Source organism: Salvelinus fontinalis, chromosome 30 (assembly GCF_029448725.1).
Source record: "Salvelinus fontinalis isolate EN_2023a chromosome 30, ASM2944872v1, whole genome shotgun sequence".
Classification (NCBI taxonomy): Eukaryota; Metazoa; Chordata; class Actinopteri; order Salmoniformes; family Salmonidae; genus Salvelinus; species Salvelinus fontinalis.
Window position 1 is genome coordinate 14,437,436 of NC_074694.1, and position 18,098 is coordinate 14,455,533.

Genomic DNA, 18,098 nt, shown 5'->3' on the forward strand with positions numbered 1-18,098 from the left:
CTCAAAGAAAACAATAAACAAACACATTTGGTGTTCGCCAAAAAGCATTTGTGGGAGACTCCCCAAACATATGGAAGAAGGTACTCTGGTCAGATGAGACTAAAATTGAGCTTTGTGCCATCAAGGAAAACGCATCATGCTGTGGGATGTTGCTGGGAGACTGGGAAACTGGTCAGAATTGAAGGAATGATGGATGGCGCTAAATACAGGGAAATTCTTGAGGGAAACTTGTTTCAGTCTTCCAGAGATTTGAGACTGGGAAAGAGGTTCACCTTCCAGCAGGACAATGACCCTAAGCATACTGCTAAAGCAAAACTTGAGTGGTTTAAGGGGAAATACTTAAATGTCTTGGAATGGCCTAGTCAAAGCCCAGACCTCAATCCAATTGAGAATCCTCTTTTGCACTACCTTTTTTGCACTATTGGTTAGAGCCTGTAAGTAAGCATTTCACTGTAAGGTCTACATACACTGTTGTATTCGGCGCACGTAACAAATAAACTTTGATTTAATTTGAATCTGTGGTATGACTTAAATATTGCTGTACACCAGCGGAACCCATCCAACTTGAAGGAGCTGGAGCATGACTTTAAGAATGGGCAAAAATCCCAGTGGCTAGATGTGCCAAGCTTATAGAGACAAACCCCAAGAGACTTGCAGCTGTAATTGCTGCAAAAGGTGGCTCTACAAACTGTTGAATTGGGAGGGGGGGTGAATAGTCATGCACGCTCAAGTTTTCTGTTTTTTTGTCTTATTTCTTGTATGTTTCACAATAAAACATATGTTGCATCTTCAAAGTGGTAGGCATGTTGTGTAAATTAGGGCCGATTTCAAGTTTTCATAACAATCGGAAATATGTATTTTTGGGTGCCGATTTATTTAATTTTTTTACACCCTTATTTAATCTTTATTTAACTAGGCAAGTCAGTTAAGAACACATTCTTATTTTCATTGACGGCCTAGGAACGCTCTGCCTCGTTTAGAGGCAGAACGACAGATTTCTAACCTTGTCAGCTCGGGGGATCCAATCTTGCAAACTTGCAGTTAACTAGTCCAATGCTCTAACAGCTGCTTACATTGCACTCCTGTTATGCAAATGCAGTAAGCTAAGGTAAGTTGCTAGCTAGCATTAAACTTATCTTATAAAAACAATCAATCAATGACTGTCATTGCTCCAATGTGTACTTAACCATAAACATCAATGCCTTTCTTAAAATCAATACACAAGTATATATTTTTAAACCTGCATATTTAGCTAAAATAAAATCCAGGTTAGCAGGCAATATTAACCAGGTGAAATTGTGTCATTTCTCTTGCGTTCATTGCTCGCAGAGTCAAGGTATATGCAACAGTTTGGGCCGCCTGGCTCTTTGCGAACTAATTTGCCAGAATTTTACGTAATTATGACATAACATTGAAGGTTGTGCAATGTAACAGGAATATTTAGACTCATGGATGCCACCCGTTAGATAAAATACGGAACGGAATAAACGTTTTGTTTTTGAGGTGATAGTTTCCGGATTAGTCAAAGGTATATGGTTTAGAGAGAAATAGTCGACACGTTATAATTCCTGTAATAACTTGCGGCTGAACTTGAAAGGGGTTCCTTCGTTATTTTACCGTTCATGTCTTCCATAGAGAATGTCTTGATCTACTTCAAATAAGGTCTGTGTTTCATGCAGGCTTAAACCGCCTTTGCGTTTTGATACCCGTGTAAATCTCACTAGGATAAGGTAACGTTTGTCAACATATTTTCATAAATCCACTCTACAAAAAAATGATCTTCGCTTATATTTAGCCAATATTGATCAGAGTTACCTTGTCCTATGGATATCAAACAGTTATAAAATTGGCACGGTGGTGTAAGCCTACACGAAACACAGACCTTATTTTAAGTGAATCTAAAAATATCCTATGGAATAAATGAAGGAACCGCTTTTCAGATTTTGCAAGGTGTCATGGGAATTATGACTCGCACTTTGGTCGTCAATTCTTACCATGCCCATTATTAAAATAGGATTTCCTGCATATAGAAATTACAGTTTTTGTTTTCAACATTCATCACAGTTAACTTAAACAGTTGAGAGTATTTGTCTCCTAAGCAGACTCTTCAGTATCATTGTCACTTCAGAGCTGTGTGTGTGTGTGTATTTATGTATTATATTAAGTTAAAATAAAAGTGTTCATTGTTCATTCAAAATTATTATTATTTTTAAATAAATTGGCCGATTAATCGGTATCGACCTTTTTTGCCCTCCAATAATCGGTATCGGCGTTGAAAAATCATAATCGGTCGACCTCTAATACAAATCCCCCAAAAATATATTTTAATTACAGCTTTTAAGGCAACAAAATAGGAAAAATGCCAAGGGGGTGAAAACTTTCACAAGCCACTGTACAGTATGTTTACCCACAATTTGACATCGGTAGAAGTAAGGACCTTACCTCAATTCCTTGGGATGTGACTGGTATCCCATAAGATGGCGTTCCAGGGTCTCTGCATGTGTTATATGCAGGATCTAAAGAAAAATACATGTTTAGCTCACTGCCTATCAACATCATCATCATCATCATCACTGAAGAAAATAAGCAAACACTCAACTACATGACACCACACAACACTTCCCAACACAACACCACACCACTACAGACTACACTACAACATACCACACCACAACTAAGGCAGCAGACAGTGGTGTAAAGTACTTAAATAAAAAATGTATTCACTACATTCTTTTAAGAAAATATTTTACTTTTTACTCCATATATTTTCAAAAAAAGTACTCGTTATATATCGAATGCTTAGCAGGACACGAAAATGGTCAAATTTATGCACTTAACAGAACATCCCATGTCATCCATACTAACTCTGATCTGGCAGACTCACTAAACACACATGCTTCATTTGTAAATAATGTTGGAATGTTGGAGTGTGCCTCTGGCTATTTGTAAATAAAAAAAAATAAGAAATTGGTGCTGTCTTGTTTGCTTAATATAAGGAACTTGAAAATGATTTATACTTTTAATACTTAAGTTTATTTTAAATCAAATACTTTTAGACTTTTCCTCAAGAATTTCACTGGGTGACTTTTCCTTTTACTTGAGTCATGTTTTATTAAGGTATGAATGGGCAGGACAACCCACCTATACATGAGGGATGTATTCCACTCCAAGTCCCATCAACCTGACACACTCTCCTGGATGAGCCGACCAGGATGTTGGGGTCCCTACAGTAGAAGGTGACCTCTGACCTGTAGGTGAACTGTTTGCCCTCAGCATAACCCTCTGCTGGGGTGCCTGGGTCTCCACACAGCACAGCTAGGCACAACAAAGCACAGAGACCATTAATAAAATCACACACTTCACATCACACACATCCCCCAGGTTACGTGGGTTTCAGAATCTTTATTCACAATTTTTCATATAGGCACTACTGACCAGCTAGTCATTCATAACATGGCTCTTGGAATTATAACATTACGAGGTGAAAAAATATATGGTTGTGAGAAACAGAAAGCACCATAGCTAAACTAGACCTGCTAACCCCTACTGTATAATGGATAATACAATGGTTTCAAGATGCTTTTTCATAATAGGTCCTTCATGTTTGTGAAATGCCCCACATAAATGTTCCACAAAGAGTTTAGCAGTGGAAGTCACTCAGACCCGTTTCAGACCCACAGTATGAGAAGTTGTTATTACAGAGTGTGTTCTCCTGCAGGCTTTCCATGACAACCCACTTTCCATGACAACCCACTCTGTGCATGGAATTTCAGAACATTCTGGCAGTACTTCTGACACCGTGTCAGGAGCTTATGATCAAGGCCTGCAGGCTGCAGCAGCAGACTCCGTCCATGTACCTTGTAATGCTCATGTTATGGGCAGCCCTAGCTGCGGATACTTGAGGGATCAATTTAGGAAATGTTGACATTCTTTTTGCATCTGTCACAACAGTTTCCCAACCTGTCAAATCTGGCATTTCACAGAGGATTTAGCCGGGTCATGCACCCCCCCCAGCGGCACAACTTTAACAGGGCTATAGGAAGGATAAGTAGGCCAGGTGTGCACACTTAATTCGCTTTAAACTGATAGGCACTGCTTTCGTCAGTTTGATGCGTCTACTACAAAATATTGTTTTACACAAACATAGCAATAGGTAAACACTGCTAAGCTTTGATGACACTGCCATTGCACAAAAGTTTAGATCAAATGCTCAGATTTTCAGTCTTAAAGGGAATTGATTTTTAACTTACGAAGACATTGAGGGATTTCCCCTCGCCATGTGCCGTTCCCCTCACATGAAACGATTCCAGGGCTGGATAGCTGGTACCCATCGAAGCAGCTATAGGTGACGCTGGTGCCCCACTGCAAGTCTGACCCCTCAACCTTCCCATTGTGAACAGCCGGAGGACGGCCACACATGATCACTGATGTGGGGACAAAACAATATCATCAGGACGGATGTAATGATTTTTAGTGAGTAAGTACTGCATGTTAACTCAAAACATATGTTTTAATGTGCTAGAAAGGAATGGATGATTTATCGCGGTTCATATCCTCTTTGATGATCATATTGCCAGCAGCATACCACCCTGCATAGCACTGCTGGCTTGCTTCTGAAGCTAAGCAGGGTTGGTCCTGGTCAGTCCCTGGATGGGAGACCAGATGCTGCTGGAAGTGGTGTTGGAGGGCCAGTAGGAGGCACTCTTTCCTCTGGTCTAAACAATATCCCAATGCCCCAGGGCAGTGATTGGGGACACTGTCCTGTATAGGGTGCCGTCTTTCGGATGGGACGTTAAACGGGTGTCCTGACCCTCTGAGGTCATTAAAGATCCCATGGCACTTATCGTAAGAGTAGGGGTGTTAACCCCGGTGTCCTGGCTAAATTCCCAATCTGGCCCTCAAACCATCATGGTCACCTAATAATCCCCAGTTTACAATTGGCTCATTCATCCCCCTCCTCTCCCCTGTAACTATTCCCCAGGTCGTTGCTGCAAATGAGAACGTGTTCTCAGTCAACTTACCTGGTAAAATAACGGTAAAATAAATAAAAAAAATCAAATAAATATTCTGTCTCCCACAGGGAGAAAGTGTTTTCATTTGCCTATTATTATTATAATTTTATTTTTTTAAATTTTTATCCCCTTTTCTCCCCAATTTTCGTGGTATCCAATCGCTAGTAATTACTATCTTGTCTCATCGCTACAACTCCCGTACGGGCTCGGGAGAGACGAAGGTCGAAAGCCATGCGTCCTCCGAGGCACAACCCAACCAAGCCGCACTGCTTCTTTAACACAGCGCGCCTCCAACCCGGAAGCCAGCTGCACCAATGTGTCGGAGGAAACACCGTGCACCTGGCCCCCTTGGTTAGCACGCACTGCGCCCAGCCCGCCACAGGAGTCGCTGGAGCGCGATGAGACAAGGAAATCCCTACCGGCCAAACCCTCCCTAACCCGGACGACGCTAGCCCAATTGTGCGTCGCCCCACGGACCTCCCGGTCGCGGCCGGCTGCGACAGAGCCTGGGGGCGAACCCAGAGACTCTGGTGGCGCAGTTAGTACTGCGATGCAGTGCCCTAGACCACTGCTCCACCCGGGAGGCCCCATTTGCCTATTATTGACAAGTAATATAGTTAATTGGGAAGTAGAGGTCCCATTAATCACAATACATATCCGATATGGACTGTGTATCTGTTTTCGATTATATGCAGGGTATTGCACTGTTATTTCCCGTTGAGACGATAACATATTCTAAGTCTAAAAGAAATCATTGCAAATGCTGTGGTATTGGATGTCTATTCTGTAAAAATAGGAACTTCTGGCATATTAAACAGTATTCACCCACAGGATTGCAATTGGTCTATAACCACATGTCTGGTAAATCGCTACTGTGGGAAATTATATGTGAAGTGCACACACATTCACTCTCTGCCTGTCAATCTGCTTGGGAGGAGACTTCCCTGCTCTATGCTTGTCTGCATTGCACCACTAACTGGATGCATCGTTTTCTCCACACGTTTCAAGTCTGACATCTGATAGCACAGATCCTACACATTTCATGGATAACATCCCTTCAGTCTGTGTAAGTGAATAATTTGTGCTTGCTGTGCCAAAAAAGGTAGAGAAACTACTCCAAACAAGATCAAAAAAACTTTTCGAGTTCTTTTGATCTCCGAGTGCTTGAAATTCTGGAGTGTTGTGATATCTGTACTATATTTCTCTGGTTGCATCTCATCTCAGCCCTCAGTAAAGAAATGAAAGTAGAAATGTTTGTTTCTTTGTAAGCCAACGACAAGTATTATTGAGTCATAACCAAAGTTGAATTACCTTTACAGTAAGGCTTGGTTTGGTTCCAAGACCCGTTCTTGGTGCAGAGGAGCACAGATGAACCGACAGTGTCCATGACGTGGCCTGGGTTACAGTGATACTGAACAGTCTTGTTGAAGATGAACTCATTTCCTATGTAAATCCCATTGGCAACAGGACCTGGATCTCCACAGCTGATCACTGTTGAATTGGTAGAACATTTGTACATGCAGTACTATATAAGCATAATCAAAAGCAAAGCATGGCATGTAGCATATAAGATTAGGTGTATTGCGTCCATGTCTCATGGTCTAGGTTGAATGAATACAAGATGCGTGTTAGACGAGCCCACTGTAGAGCTCCTACAGTGCACAGTACAGTATACCTGTGCAGTCTAGGGCAGAGCCGGTCCAGGTGCCATTGGTGGTGCAGTGGCGAGTGGTGAGACCTGAGGTCTCATATCCTTCCCAGCAGGCATATGCTACGGAGCTTGAAAACACTATTCCATCACTGAAGACAATCTTCCCATAGGCAGGAGTACCTGGATTTCCACACGAAATCGCTGAGAAAAAAAACAAATAGATGAACATAAAAAAACTGGAACATTCGTCAAGGTAAATTTAAGGTAAATAAACCATAACAGAATTGTCACTTGCAATCATGAAAGCACTACTCTTGGCTATTGATAAAAGGAAATGTGTATATAATTTATATTTTTTTAATTGAACCTTTATTTAACTCAGTTAAGAATAAATTCTTATTTACAATGATGGCCTACTGGGGAACGATGGGTTAACTGCCTTGTTCAGGGGCAGAACAACAGATTTTTACCTTGTCAGCTTTAATATATATTTTTTGCCTTTAATCTACAGAGTATCCTATTGCAGCTTTGGAGTTACTTTCGGTTACTGGCCCAACACTCTAACCACTAGGCTACCTGCCGCCCCATAATAAGTCCAATCTTTCTTCAGTACAATATATTTAACAGATGCTGGCCAAGCAGATCAACTTAATTGTAATCTAACAGAAACAAGATATTAAAATAAAAGTCCTATTGATTTGATCCAATTAGTTAAAGCTTTTTAAGGAAATTCCTTTTGTCAGTGATTTGAAGTGGCATTTTAGAAGACGGTAATAAATGAAATGGGATCCTCACTCTCATAGATATCGGCTTTAAAAACCAATTAGGTTAATTGGGAACAACAAGGCTATTTCCATAAATAATGAGGCATCGGGGACATATTCACAAACAAATAACCACATGACTCACATGAATAGAGCTTTTACTCACACAGCCTGCTTAAAGAGATTGTCCGGTACTTTTGTATACTTTTTAACCAATAGTTCTGAAAGTAGTGCTCACAAGCTAAAAGTGGTCCCCAAAAATCACCTACGTCACATATGCGCACCACGTCATTGCTCTTTTTCTCACTCTGCTGTGTGTGCATCTTGCTAGCTGTCAATCAAATGGTGAGGTGCTAAAGCGCATTGGTTGAAATCGAATTGCTAGGGGGCTGGCCCACATGGGGTAAAATGTAGGGAAATCAGATTCCAGAAAAACTGTTGTTTTTTAATTAGGGATTTCATGGTTAATTGAGGTAAGACAGTAATTCTGCTCATAGGTTATGCATGTATGAACTACACATTGACACATCCAGCCCAAGGCAGGACATTTCAAAAATATTTAGTAGTCACCAAAGTTCCAGAGGATGTCTTTAAATACTCTCAATAGGGCTTAAGCATTTTCATCTTTGTTTACAGAAGGGGAGAACTAACAACATGGGAATCTTCAGAGGCCATTAATCAAAAAGGGATCAGGCAAAGCGTGACATCAGTTGTGAGGAAACATGCTCTCCGTTTTCCCCCATGTGAAACTGAATGGCAAATGTACACAAATGCTGATCTCAAAAAAGTAATGAATGCTTTTGATTACATTGGGAATCTCCGGGGCATATGCTACAGTGCTAGCTTTGAGTATTTATGTCTCAATTAGGGTTGATTGAGCACATACTCATTAGCTCAAGTCATAGAATAGCTAAATAGGTGAACATTTAAAGAGATTGAATGGGATCTTAAGCACTAATAAATTCGAAACATAATGTAATTCATAAGATATCATACGATCTGCAGGACTTTTTTAAATTTTTTAATTTTTTACAGGATGTAACATACTCTATCATATGAAATGGATGAGATTGCAAACAATCGTGCACAATTTTCGGAGACCCGTTTTGGCTCGTGAGCACTACTTTCAAAACTACTACCTAAAATTATACAAAACATCACTTTAAGAGCAGTAAACTTAATTATTCATTAATCTTCATAAGAATGATTAGCATTATCTGTGTAGACATAATATCACTCCAAGGCTGCAATAGGATACTTTGTAAAGGCAAAAAAAATTACATTAAAATAAAATCCCCCGGTACAGCTTCCCTTAACAATGTAACCATTTACAAATAGAAAACAACTGGTCCAATAAAGAGTTTATGAAGTCCCTCAGGGAGACCGCTGTGGCCATATGTATTTCCTGACTCAAAGTAATTATTTCCCAAGTCACAGGCGTCTTGTGATCTCCCTGTGCACAAGAATTCGCATTTCATACTTGGGCACAGCATTATTTGTATCACAGAAATAGTGCGCAGCATTCCACTTTAAATCTCCCAAGCAGTGATCCATCTCAACTCCCTTATAACAACCGTTAAACCATCCTCAATCATGAATGGCCTCTAAATAATGCAACTCTATTGATCTCCTGTAAGCAATCTGCAGGCTTATCTCACTGTGTACTGTGTTGCCGTGAAGACTGAATAAATAAGATTAATAATACATTTATAAATATAGAAATGCACAAAAACTGACCAATTGATGAAAATGAAAACAAGAAGGAAAGAAGGAAGTAAATGGAGTAAATCAACAAGGCCCAACTTTGCCTCCCCAAGTTCTGAGCAAACAAACAAACAAATAAATAATAAATACAGTTGAAGTCGGAAGTTTACATACACTTAGGTTGGAGTCATGAAAACTCGTTTTTCAACCACTCCACAAATTTCTTGTGAACAAACTATAGTTTTGGCAAGTCGGTTAGGACATCTACTTTGTACATGACACAAGTCATTTTTCCAACAATTGTTTACAGACAGATTATTTCACTTTTAATTCTTTATATCAGAATACCAGTGGGACAGAAGTTTACATACATTAAGTTGACAGTGCCTTTAAACAGCTTGGAAAATTCGCAAAAACTATGTCATGGTTTTAGAAGTTTCTGACAGTCTAATTGACATAATTTGAGTCATTTCGAGGTGTAACTGTGGATGTATTTCAAAGCCTACCTTCAAACTCAGTGCCTCTTTGCTTGACATCATGGGAAAAGCCGAGGCCTCGGAAAAAAAAATGTAAACCTCCACAAATCTGGTTCATCCTTGGGAGCAATTTCCAAATGCCTGAAGGCACCACGTCCATCTGTACAAACAATAGTACGCAAGTATAAACACCATGGGACCACGCATCCTTCATACCGCTCAGGAAGAAGACGCTTTCTGTCTCTTAGCGACGAACGTACTTTGGTGCGAAAAGTGCAAATCAATTCCAGAACAACAGCAAAGGACCTTGTGAAGAACCTGGAGGAAACAGGTACAAATGTATCTATATCCACAGTAAAACGAGTCCTATATCGACATAACCTGAAAGGCCGCTCAGCAAGGAAGACGCCACTGCTCCAAAATCTCCATAAAATAGAACTGTTTGGCCATAATGACCATCGTTATGTTTGAAGGAAAAAGGGGGGGGCTTGCTATCCCAACCATGAAGCACAGGGGTGGCAGCATCATGTTGTGGGGGTTTTGCTGCAGGAGGGACTGATGCACTTCACAAAATAGATGGCATCATGAGGCAGGAAAATGATGTGGATATATTGAAGCAACATCTCACGACATCAGTCAGGAAGTTAAAGCTTGGTCACAAATGGGTCTTCCAAATGGACATTGACCCTAAGCATACTTCCAAAGTTGTGGCAAAATGTCTTAAGTACAACAAAGTCAAGGTATTGGAGTGGCCATCACAAAGCCCTGACCTCAATCCTATAGAACATTTGTGGGCAGAACTGAAAAAGCGTGTGCGAGCAAGGAGGCCTACAAATCTGACTCAGTTACACGAGCTCTGTCAGGAGGAATGGGCCAAAATTCACCCAACTTATTGTGGTTTGACCTAAGTTAAACAATTTAAAGGCAATGCTACCAAATACTAATTGAGTGTATGTTAACTTCTGACCCACTGTGAATGTGATGAAAGAAATAAAAGCTAAAATAAAATCACTCTCTACTATTATTCTCATATTTCACATTATTAAAATAAAGTGGTGATCCTAACTGACCTAAGACAGGGGATTTTTACTAGGATTAAATATCAGGAATTGTGAAACACTTGAGTTTAAATGTATTTGGCTAAGTATATATGTATATATATATATACATATATAAACAGTACCAGTCAAAAGTTTGGACACACATACTCATTCAAGGGTTTTTCTTTATTTTTGACTATTTTCTACATTGTAGAATAATAGTGAAGACATCAAAACTATAAAACAACACATATGGAATCATGTAGTAAGCAAAAAAAGTGTTAAACAAATCAAAACATATTTTATATGTCAGATTCTTCAAAGTAGCCACCCTTTGCCTTGATGACAGCTTTGCACACTCTTGGCAGAGCAAGATGAGCTAAAATCTAATGAAGGAACATTAGCTAAACTTTTTCAGCTAGTTGCCTGTCAGAATTGCACTGATAAACGATAGGGAATAGCCTGCTTCCCCTTCTGCCACTTGCTTGCCAATGCATGCGTTGTCCCAACCAAGCACCCAAGCTAACTGGCTAAAGTTGGCTAGCTAGCTACTTCCAGACACAGATGGGAGAACACATCACTGACCCATTTTACTCGCCGTAGCAGAGCTAGTAAGGCTGTTTACATGTTATATAGAGCATTCGTGACTAACTTTAACTTTTTTTGCCTATGTCTATTGACACTGGTCATATTCTGCACCCCAAATATTGAGTCATTGAAACTGAAACAGTGCTTCCGGAATGGAGGCAGCAAACAATGTACCCAGCCAGCTGTGATTTACAAACGGTTTGTTATATTTTTTGGAACTACCGAGAAATGTCTTGGTGAATTATACTCATCATGGATTGAACTGCATCCATCTATTCTCCAACAACGCCTTGGTGTACCTCATTCAATGTTGAGTCAAATAGAACCTATTTTTAAAACCTGCTATAAAGTTGGTTTTGTACCATAAACTGTGAATTTCATATTTTTTACTGAAATTATGTCTGTTAAAACACTGTCAGTTCCACTTTAAATTACTAGAGGGGATATGTCATAAACCCTAAAAGTTCCAGAATGGGTGAAAATGGCAGCCAATTGGTCAGGGAGAAATCAAGACCAGTCTAATGTGAATGAATGGCAGTAGAGGCATAATCCTGATTTTACCAGTGCAGGAAAATAAAAGTAAGACATGTGATATATCAGAAATTGTATAATAGAATTATTGTTGAAATATTCATAGAATTATATAGTCATATAATTATACATATTGTTTATACAGGTTTTAAATAGCCTCCAAAATATGTAAACAGATCATAAAGGTCAACATTTGTGTTTTCTTGAAAAGCTGTGAGTGCTATTATACGATACAACATCAGAAGTCTACTTGTTGCATTTACAACTTCTCTAAGTCCTATCATCAATTGATTTCAGCCAGTGTATGGCTGTGAATTGACTGCATTGTTTGAATAAAATGTTGGCATATTGTCAGTTAATTTGAAAAAATGTATGGAATCCTTCCTTTGGTTAGCTAGCTAACAAATATACAGTGCATATACATTATTCAAATTCATTATTTTACACAATATCTTATCACAGCACTGGCAAACCACAGTTGACCAACACCCTGACCAAATCGCTGACCTTTATCCCATCATAACAAGGTTCATGTCCATTCTAGTATTCTAGTTCCATGTCCGACCCCATCTAACAGACAACACTGAACACTCATGATAACTGGGTAAAAAATATGACAAACAACAGAGCAGCAAATAACTGAAGAACATAAACAACCACTTCAACACCAAAACACACACAGGAATGAGAAACAACACAACCTGAAAACAAGGAACCCATCATTACACAAAATCCTATGGCACAGCTACAATATGCGTCGTGTAGAGTATACAGTACATCATAAACATGGTCATAATAAATTAGATTTGGACAAATTCTTTGAATTTAATTGTGGGATTAAGGAGCTATCAAACTCAATCAAAGTTATTGGTTAATGACACAGTTTAAGACGTACTAAAGACATTAAATACATTTACGTAAGATATCTTTATGTCCAAACGAGTCTATTTAAAAGTGAATGATGAGATAATTGAGGGTCAATTATTATCTTTCTAAAACGTAGAAATATACAGTAGATAAGCTTCAGGGTTGGAGACAATTCCAGTCAATTCAGGAAGTACACTGAAAGTCCAACTTCAATTCTCTTCAATGCTTTTCAATGAGGACATTTTGAAATTTTGTTTACTTTATGAATTGACTGGAATTTAAATGGGATTGACCTCCAACCCTGATCAGCTAAGATATACAGTACACCCATACTGGTACCTTTTTACTGGATGTGTGTATGCACATAATTTCATATTTCTTATGAATGTGCCAATAAGCACCTTGGCTTCACTCAAGGTTTCCCATGTAATTTTTCAAACGATGAATTAAACAGAAATAACCCTGGATGCTTCTCTTTTGAATCCCTCCCAACATTGCTGAGCATTAAGGTAATAGACTATAAGATGTGTTGGATGGAGTTATCCTTTCTGAAAACTTGCATTAAAGCAACGATTATCATACAGTACATTACCAGTGGTAGGTGGTCTGTGTAGGACTCCTCACCCTTGCATACATCAAGGAGTCCTAAACTCAGAAGGTTCAATGCAGCAGTTTTTTTTCTCAATATCAAATCCTTTCTGGGTAACAATTAAGTACTTTATTGTAAGTGTTTTCAATTAAAATGGTCAAAAAGAAACTGCTTCTTAGCAAAGAGCATTTTTCAAGCAAGAATTTATCTAGGACTGTCTGGGAGTGGTCTGAGTGGGGAAGGGGTAAACTGAAAACGAGCTGTTATTGACTGAGAGGTTTTGAACTCTCTGTCTTATTTGTCACCAGGCAGACCAAATCTCTATCCCACCAAAAAGGATGACATTTCAGGCGATCTATTCAAACGGCTTTTACAATCAAAGTATTATCATTATCACAATTCCACAGTATAAATCCAATCTTATATTGAGGAAATATATATTAACCACAGGAAATGCACATTTTTGACTGCACTGGGCATGTAAGAGCAACCTGTAACAGAAACCAGTAAATCTGTCAAATAGACCGTTTAACTCTTATCACAATAATTCATGGTTGAGTAGTTCTACAGTTTATCACAATTATTGAAAAAAAAACGCATAGCACTGAAATGCAATGCTCTCGCCATTGATTTGTTATTAAAATAGCAACACATTGTGAAAACAATAATTTGTGCAACGTTATATTATCTGAAATGTTTCCTTTTTGCAGAAGAACTGGTCATTAAGACACTTTTTCAGGGTGGACCATGACACTGCCTTATCAGCCCTCAAAGTTCAAGACAACTGGGAACTTGGGAAAAATGAGCTACGAATGGGAAAATAAGTTTGGAACTTTCATTCAACTCAGAATTGTACAGTGCCTTGCAAAAGTATTCATCCCCCTTGGTGTTTTTCCTATTTTGTTGTATTACAACCTGTAATTTAAATATATTTTTATTTGGATTTCATGTGATACACAAAATAGCCCAAATTGGTGAAGTGAAATGAAAAAAATTACTTGTTAAAAAAAAAAAAATGAAATGAAAAACTGAAAAGTGCTGTGTGCATATGTATTCACCCCCTTTGCTATGCAACCCCTAAATAAGACCTAGTGCAACCAATTACCTTCAGAAGTCACATAATTAGTTAAATAAAGTCCACCTGTGTGCAATCTAAGTGTCACATGATCTCAGTATATATATATACAGTGGGGAGAACAAGTATTTGAGACACTGCCGATTTTGCAGGTTTTCCTACTTACAAAGTATGTAGAGGTCTGTAATTTTTATCATAGGTACACTTCAACTGTGAGAGACGGAATCTAAAACAAAAATCCAGAAAATCCCATTGTATGATTTTTCAAGTAATGCAATAAAATGCAAATGAATTACTTAAAAATCATACAATGTGATTTTCTGGATTTTTGTTTTAGATTCCGTCTCTCACAGTTGAAGTGTACCTCTGAATAAAAGTACAGACCTCTACATGCTTTGTAAGTAGGAAAACCTGCAAAATCGGCAGTGTATCAAATACTTCTTCTCCCCAGTGTTTATATACACCCGTTCCAAAAGGCTCCAGAGTCTGCAACACCATTAAGCAAGTGGCACCATGAAGACCAAGGAGCTCTCCAAACAGGTCAGGGACAAAGTTATTGAGAAGTACAGATCAGGGTTGGGTAATAAAGAAATATCCGAAACTTTGAACATCCCACTGAGCACCATTAAATCCATTATTAAAACATGGAAAGAATATGGCACCACAACAAACCTGCCAAGAGAGGGCCACCCACCAAAACTCACAGACCAGGCAAGGATCCATTTTAGAAAAAGGCTGTAATGCAACAAAATGTGGAAAAAGTCAAGAGGTCTGAATACTTTACGAATGCACCGTATATGGCAGGGTACTCACCTTCACAGACTGGTTGGGTGCCACTCCAGGAGCCGTTGAGGAGGCAGGTCCTCTCAGCCGAGCCACTCAGGGAGAAGCCGGCTTCACAGGTGAACCTCAGCAGGCTCTTCAGCTGGAACTCGTCCCCCAACCTGGAGCCATGAGGTGGGATTCCAGGGTCACCACACTCCCCGGAACTACCGCCTAATGAAGGAGAGAGAAAATATCCAACGCTCAAACAACCACCCATCACTCACTGCAGCAGGTCCATAGGCAGTGCATATCAGTCATTCTAGCCTTGTTTTCTGAGATGGAAATATTTTTTCCCCCACTCCCTTTCAACTTCCATGAAAGGCTACCAAGGCTCTACCCAGAGTGCTTGCTTCCTACAGCTCTAGCTACAAAACTTGAAAAACCCACAGAAAGCCCTGGTCTTTTCAGCTGGGGTTGACTTTCCTGAAACCTGTCACTTGTTATTTCTGTCCATTAGAGAGCCTTCAGGTTTCCCTGCCTGGCAGTGTGCAACACTCAGAAAAAAGGTGCCATCTTGAACCAAAAAGGGTTCTTAGGCTGTCCCCATAGGAGAACCCTTTGAAGAACCTCTTTTGGTTCGAGGTAGAAACCTTTTGGTTCCAGATAGAACAATTTTGTGTTCCATGTGGAACCCTTTCCACAGAGTGTTCTACATGGAACCCAAAATAGTTCTAACTGGAACCAAAAAGGGTTCTCCTATGGGGACAGCCGCAGGATCCTTTTTGGTTCCAGTTAGAACCCTTTTTGGTTCCAGGTAGAACTATTTGGAACAAAAAGGGTTCTACCTCAAACCAAAAGAGGTTATTCAAAGGGTGTAGGACCCTGCTGATGGATATACCTGAGCAGTAGGGTTGTGGCCCGCTCCAGCGTCCGTCCTCCTGACAGTAGCGCGTGGCATTCCCAATCAGTGCTCGGCCATGGCTGCAGGTGTAATGGACCACGGCGCCGTTGGTGAACTTCCTACCTGACATAATAGCTTGGGGCGGTGTGCCAGGATCACCACAGGAAATAGCTGCAGGTGAAATGGAGAGAAAATGTTCAGAGGACAGTTGATAGAAATACTTTTTTATATCCATCATGTATCTAAAGAAAATATTATAAAAATGGTAGTATTGTCACATACACCAGATAGCTGTAGTGAAATGTGTTTTTTTACAGGGTCAGCCATAGTAGTACAGCACCCCTGGAGCAAATTAGGGCAAACCGACAGATTTTTCACCTTGTCGGCTCAGGTATTCGAAACAGCAATCTTTTGGTTACTGGCCCAACGCTCTAACTGTAATGCTACCTGCCGCCCAGGATATACTTCATTTTTTTGTGTGCCTTCAGTGTTACTGTCTATTATTTTTATCAAGTATATGCCTTTTGAACCCAGCACCAAAACACTTGTTATTACTATAAACGTTTGAGTTGAACACCCCAATTCCTTATTCTATGCCTTCTCTGTTACCATTACTACTCCCACAACCCCTTTTCATCACTAACTTTAACACTATATACAAAATTGTCAGCACAGCCATAATGATTCTTTCTTTCTCACCACGATAAGAACAGTAAATTTCACTCTTTTTTTATCATTCTCCAACAGCGACTAACCACACCACTTGGGACCCAGATTCTACCTCTACCACTTCTTGTACCCTGAGCAAGACAATCCCAGCATATTACTCACAAAGGCACTTAGGAAGTGATCTGTCCCAGAGGCCGTTTGACTGACAGGTGAGAAGTGATGAGCCGAGCAGATAGAAGGCCCTCTTGCAGTGATACATCACACTGGTTCTGTAGTTGAAGCTCTCGGGGAAGCGCTGCTGCGGGTGACGAATGGCATTCTCCACGAAGCCTGGATCGGAGCAGTTTACCACTGCAAGATAAAACCATCCGCATGCTTAAAGTCTGACAGTGAACCCAAGAGTGAGAAGAGAAGGGAAATCAATGGGGAAGTTTGAATAGCAGGATTTCTGTTCAAGTTCCGATTCATTTCAAAACAACCCATCCATGCTTTTTAAGATATACAGCTTCTCTCATGTACTGTAACTACAGATTTTCTACAGTCAATAGCATTTGACATACATTTACTCTAATAACTGTGTAGAAATGTCATACATGTGGGTTGATATGCAGTTTCTGTTTAGTTTAACTTGTCACAAAAATGTAGATTCCTTATTTACTCCAGTTGCACTTAAAACCAGCAGGGCAGGAAGCCCCAGTAACAATAACAAGCTGTACGTCTTGCCTCAGAGTTGGCTGAACATTGTTTTCAGCTATTGCCCTTCAACAAAAAACAGCCTAAAGTTAATGTCCAGGGGAAGCTAAACAGATCGCTTTCCCTCAGTGACAGCTGCCAATGCCTTGGCAGTCAATTAAACCCCTAGGGACAGAGAGGTAGGAAAAACCCCTCCAAAATTGATAATTGGCACCTGCTATTGGCATGTTCCTTGCCTTTAATAGACACCATTATTCAGGTAACCCTCTTGAAAAAAGGTGATTGTTGGAACCCTGGGTGAGGGTGTGGGTGTGCAGAGTGGCTTACAAAATAAAATTGAACAGTGTCTCAGTAGCAGGGAGCACAGTGACATACTGTAGGAATACTGCAGGCTGAGGTAGCAGGGAACACACTGACATACTGTAGGAATACTGCAGGCTGAGGTAGCAGGGAACACACTGACATACTGTAGGAATACTGAACAGTCTGAGGGAGGGAGGAGTGACTGACCATTGTTGTGGCAGGTGAAGAAGGCTATTTTTTTTTAATATATACTTTTTCCCCCTTATTTTCCCTTGCTTTTTCAGCATGGAGGACTATTCTAGTCATACAAATACAGTTAAAGTCGGAAGTTTACATACACTTAGGATGGAGTCATTAAAACTCATTTTTCAACCACTCCACAAATTTCTTGTTAACAAACTATAGTTTTGGCAAGTCGGTTAGGACATCTACTTTCTGCATGACACAAGTAATTTTTCCAACAATTCTTT

General features: G+C 39.8%; 1 protein-coding gene across 3 annotated transcripts in view; it reads right to left on the reverse strand.

The window, feature by feature from the left end:
- Positions 1-18,098, reverse strand: part of LOC129828690 (CUB and sushi domain-containing protein 1-like) — a 466,738-nt gene that overhangs the window by 8,916 nt on the left and 439,724 nt on the right. For all 3 annotated transcript variants that reach the window (XM_055889829.1, XM_055889828.1, XM_055889827.1), the window contains exons 55-62: positions 16,795-16,983; positions 15,961-16,134; positions 15,111-15,293; positions 6,688-6,864; positions 6,324-6,503; positions 4,251-4,424; positions 3,142-3,315; positions 2,443-2,516 (exon numbers count right to left, since the gene is read on the reverse strand). In XM_055889829.1, coding sequence (XP_055745804.1) covers positions 2,443-2,516; positions 3,142-3,315; positions 4,251-4,424; positions 6,324-6,503; positions 6,688-6,864; positions 15,111-15,293; positions 15,961-16,134; positions 16,795-16,983 — 1,325 coding nt within the window. The remainder of the gene's footprint in view (positions 1-2,442; positions 2,517-3,141; positions 3,316-4,250; positions 4,425-6,323; positions 6,504-6,687; positions 6,865-15,110; positions 15,294-15,960; positions 16,135-16,794; positions 16,984-18,098) is intronic.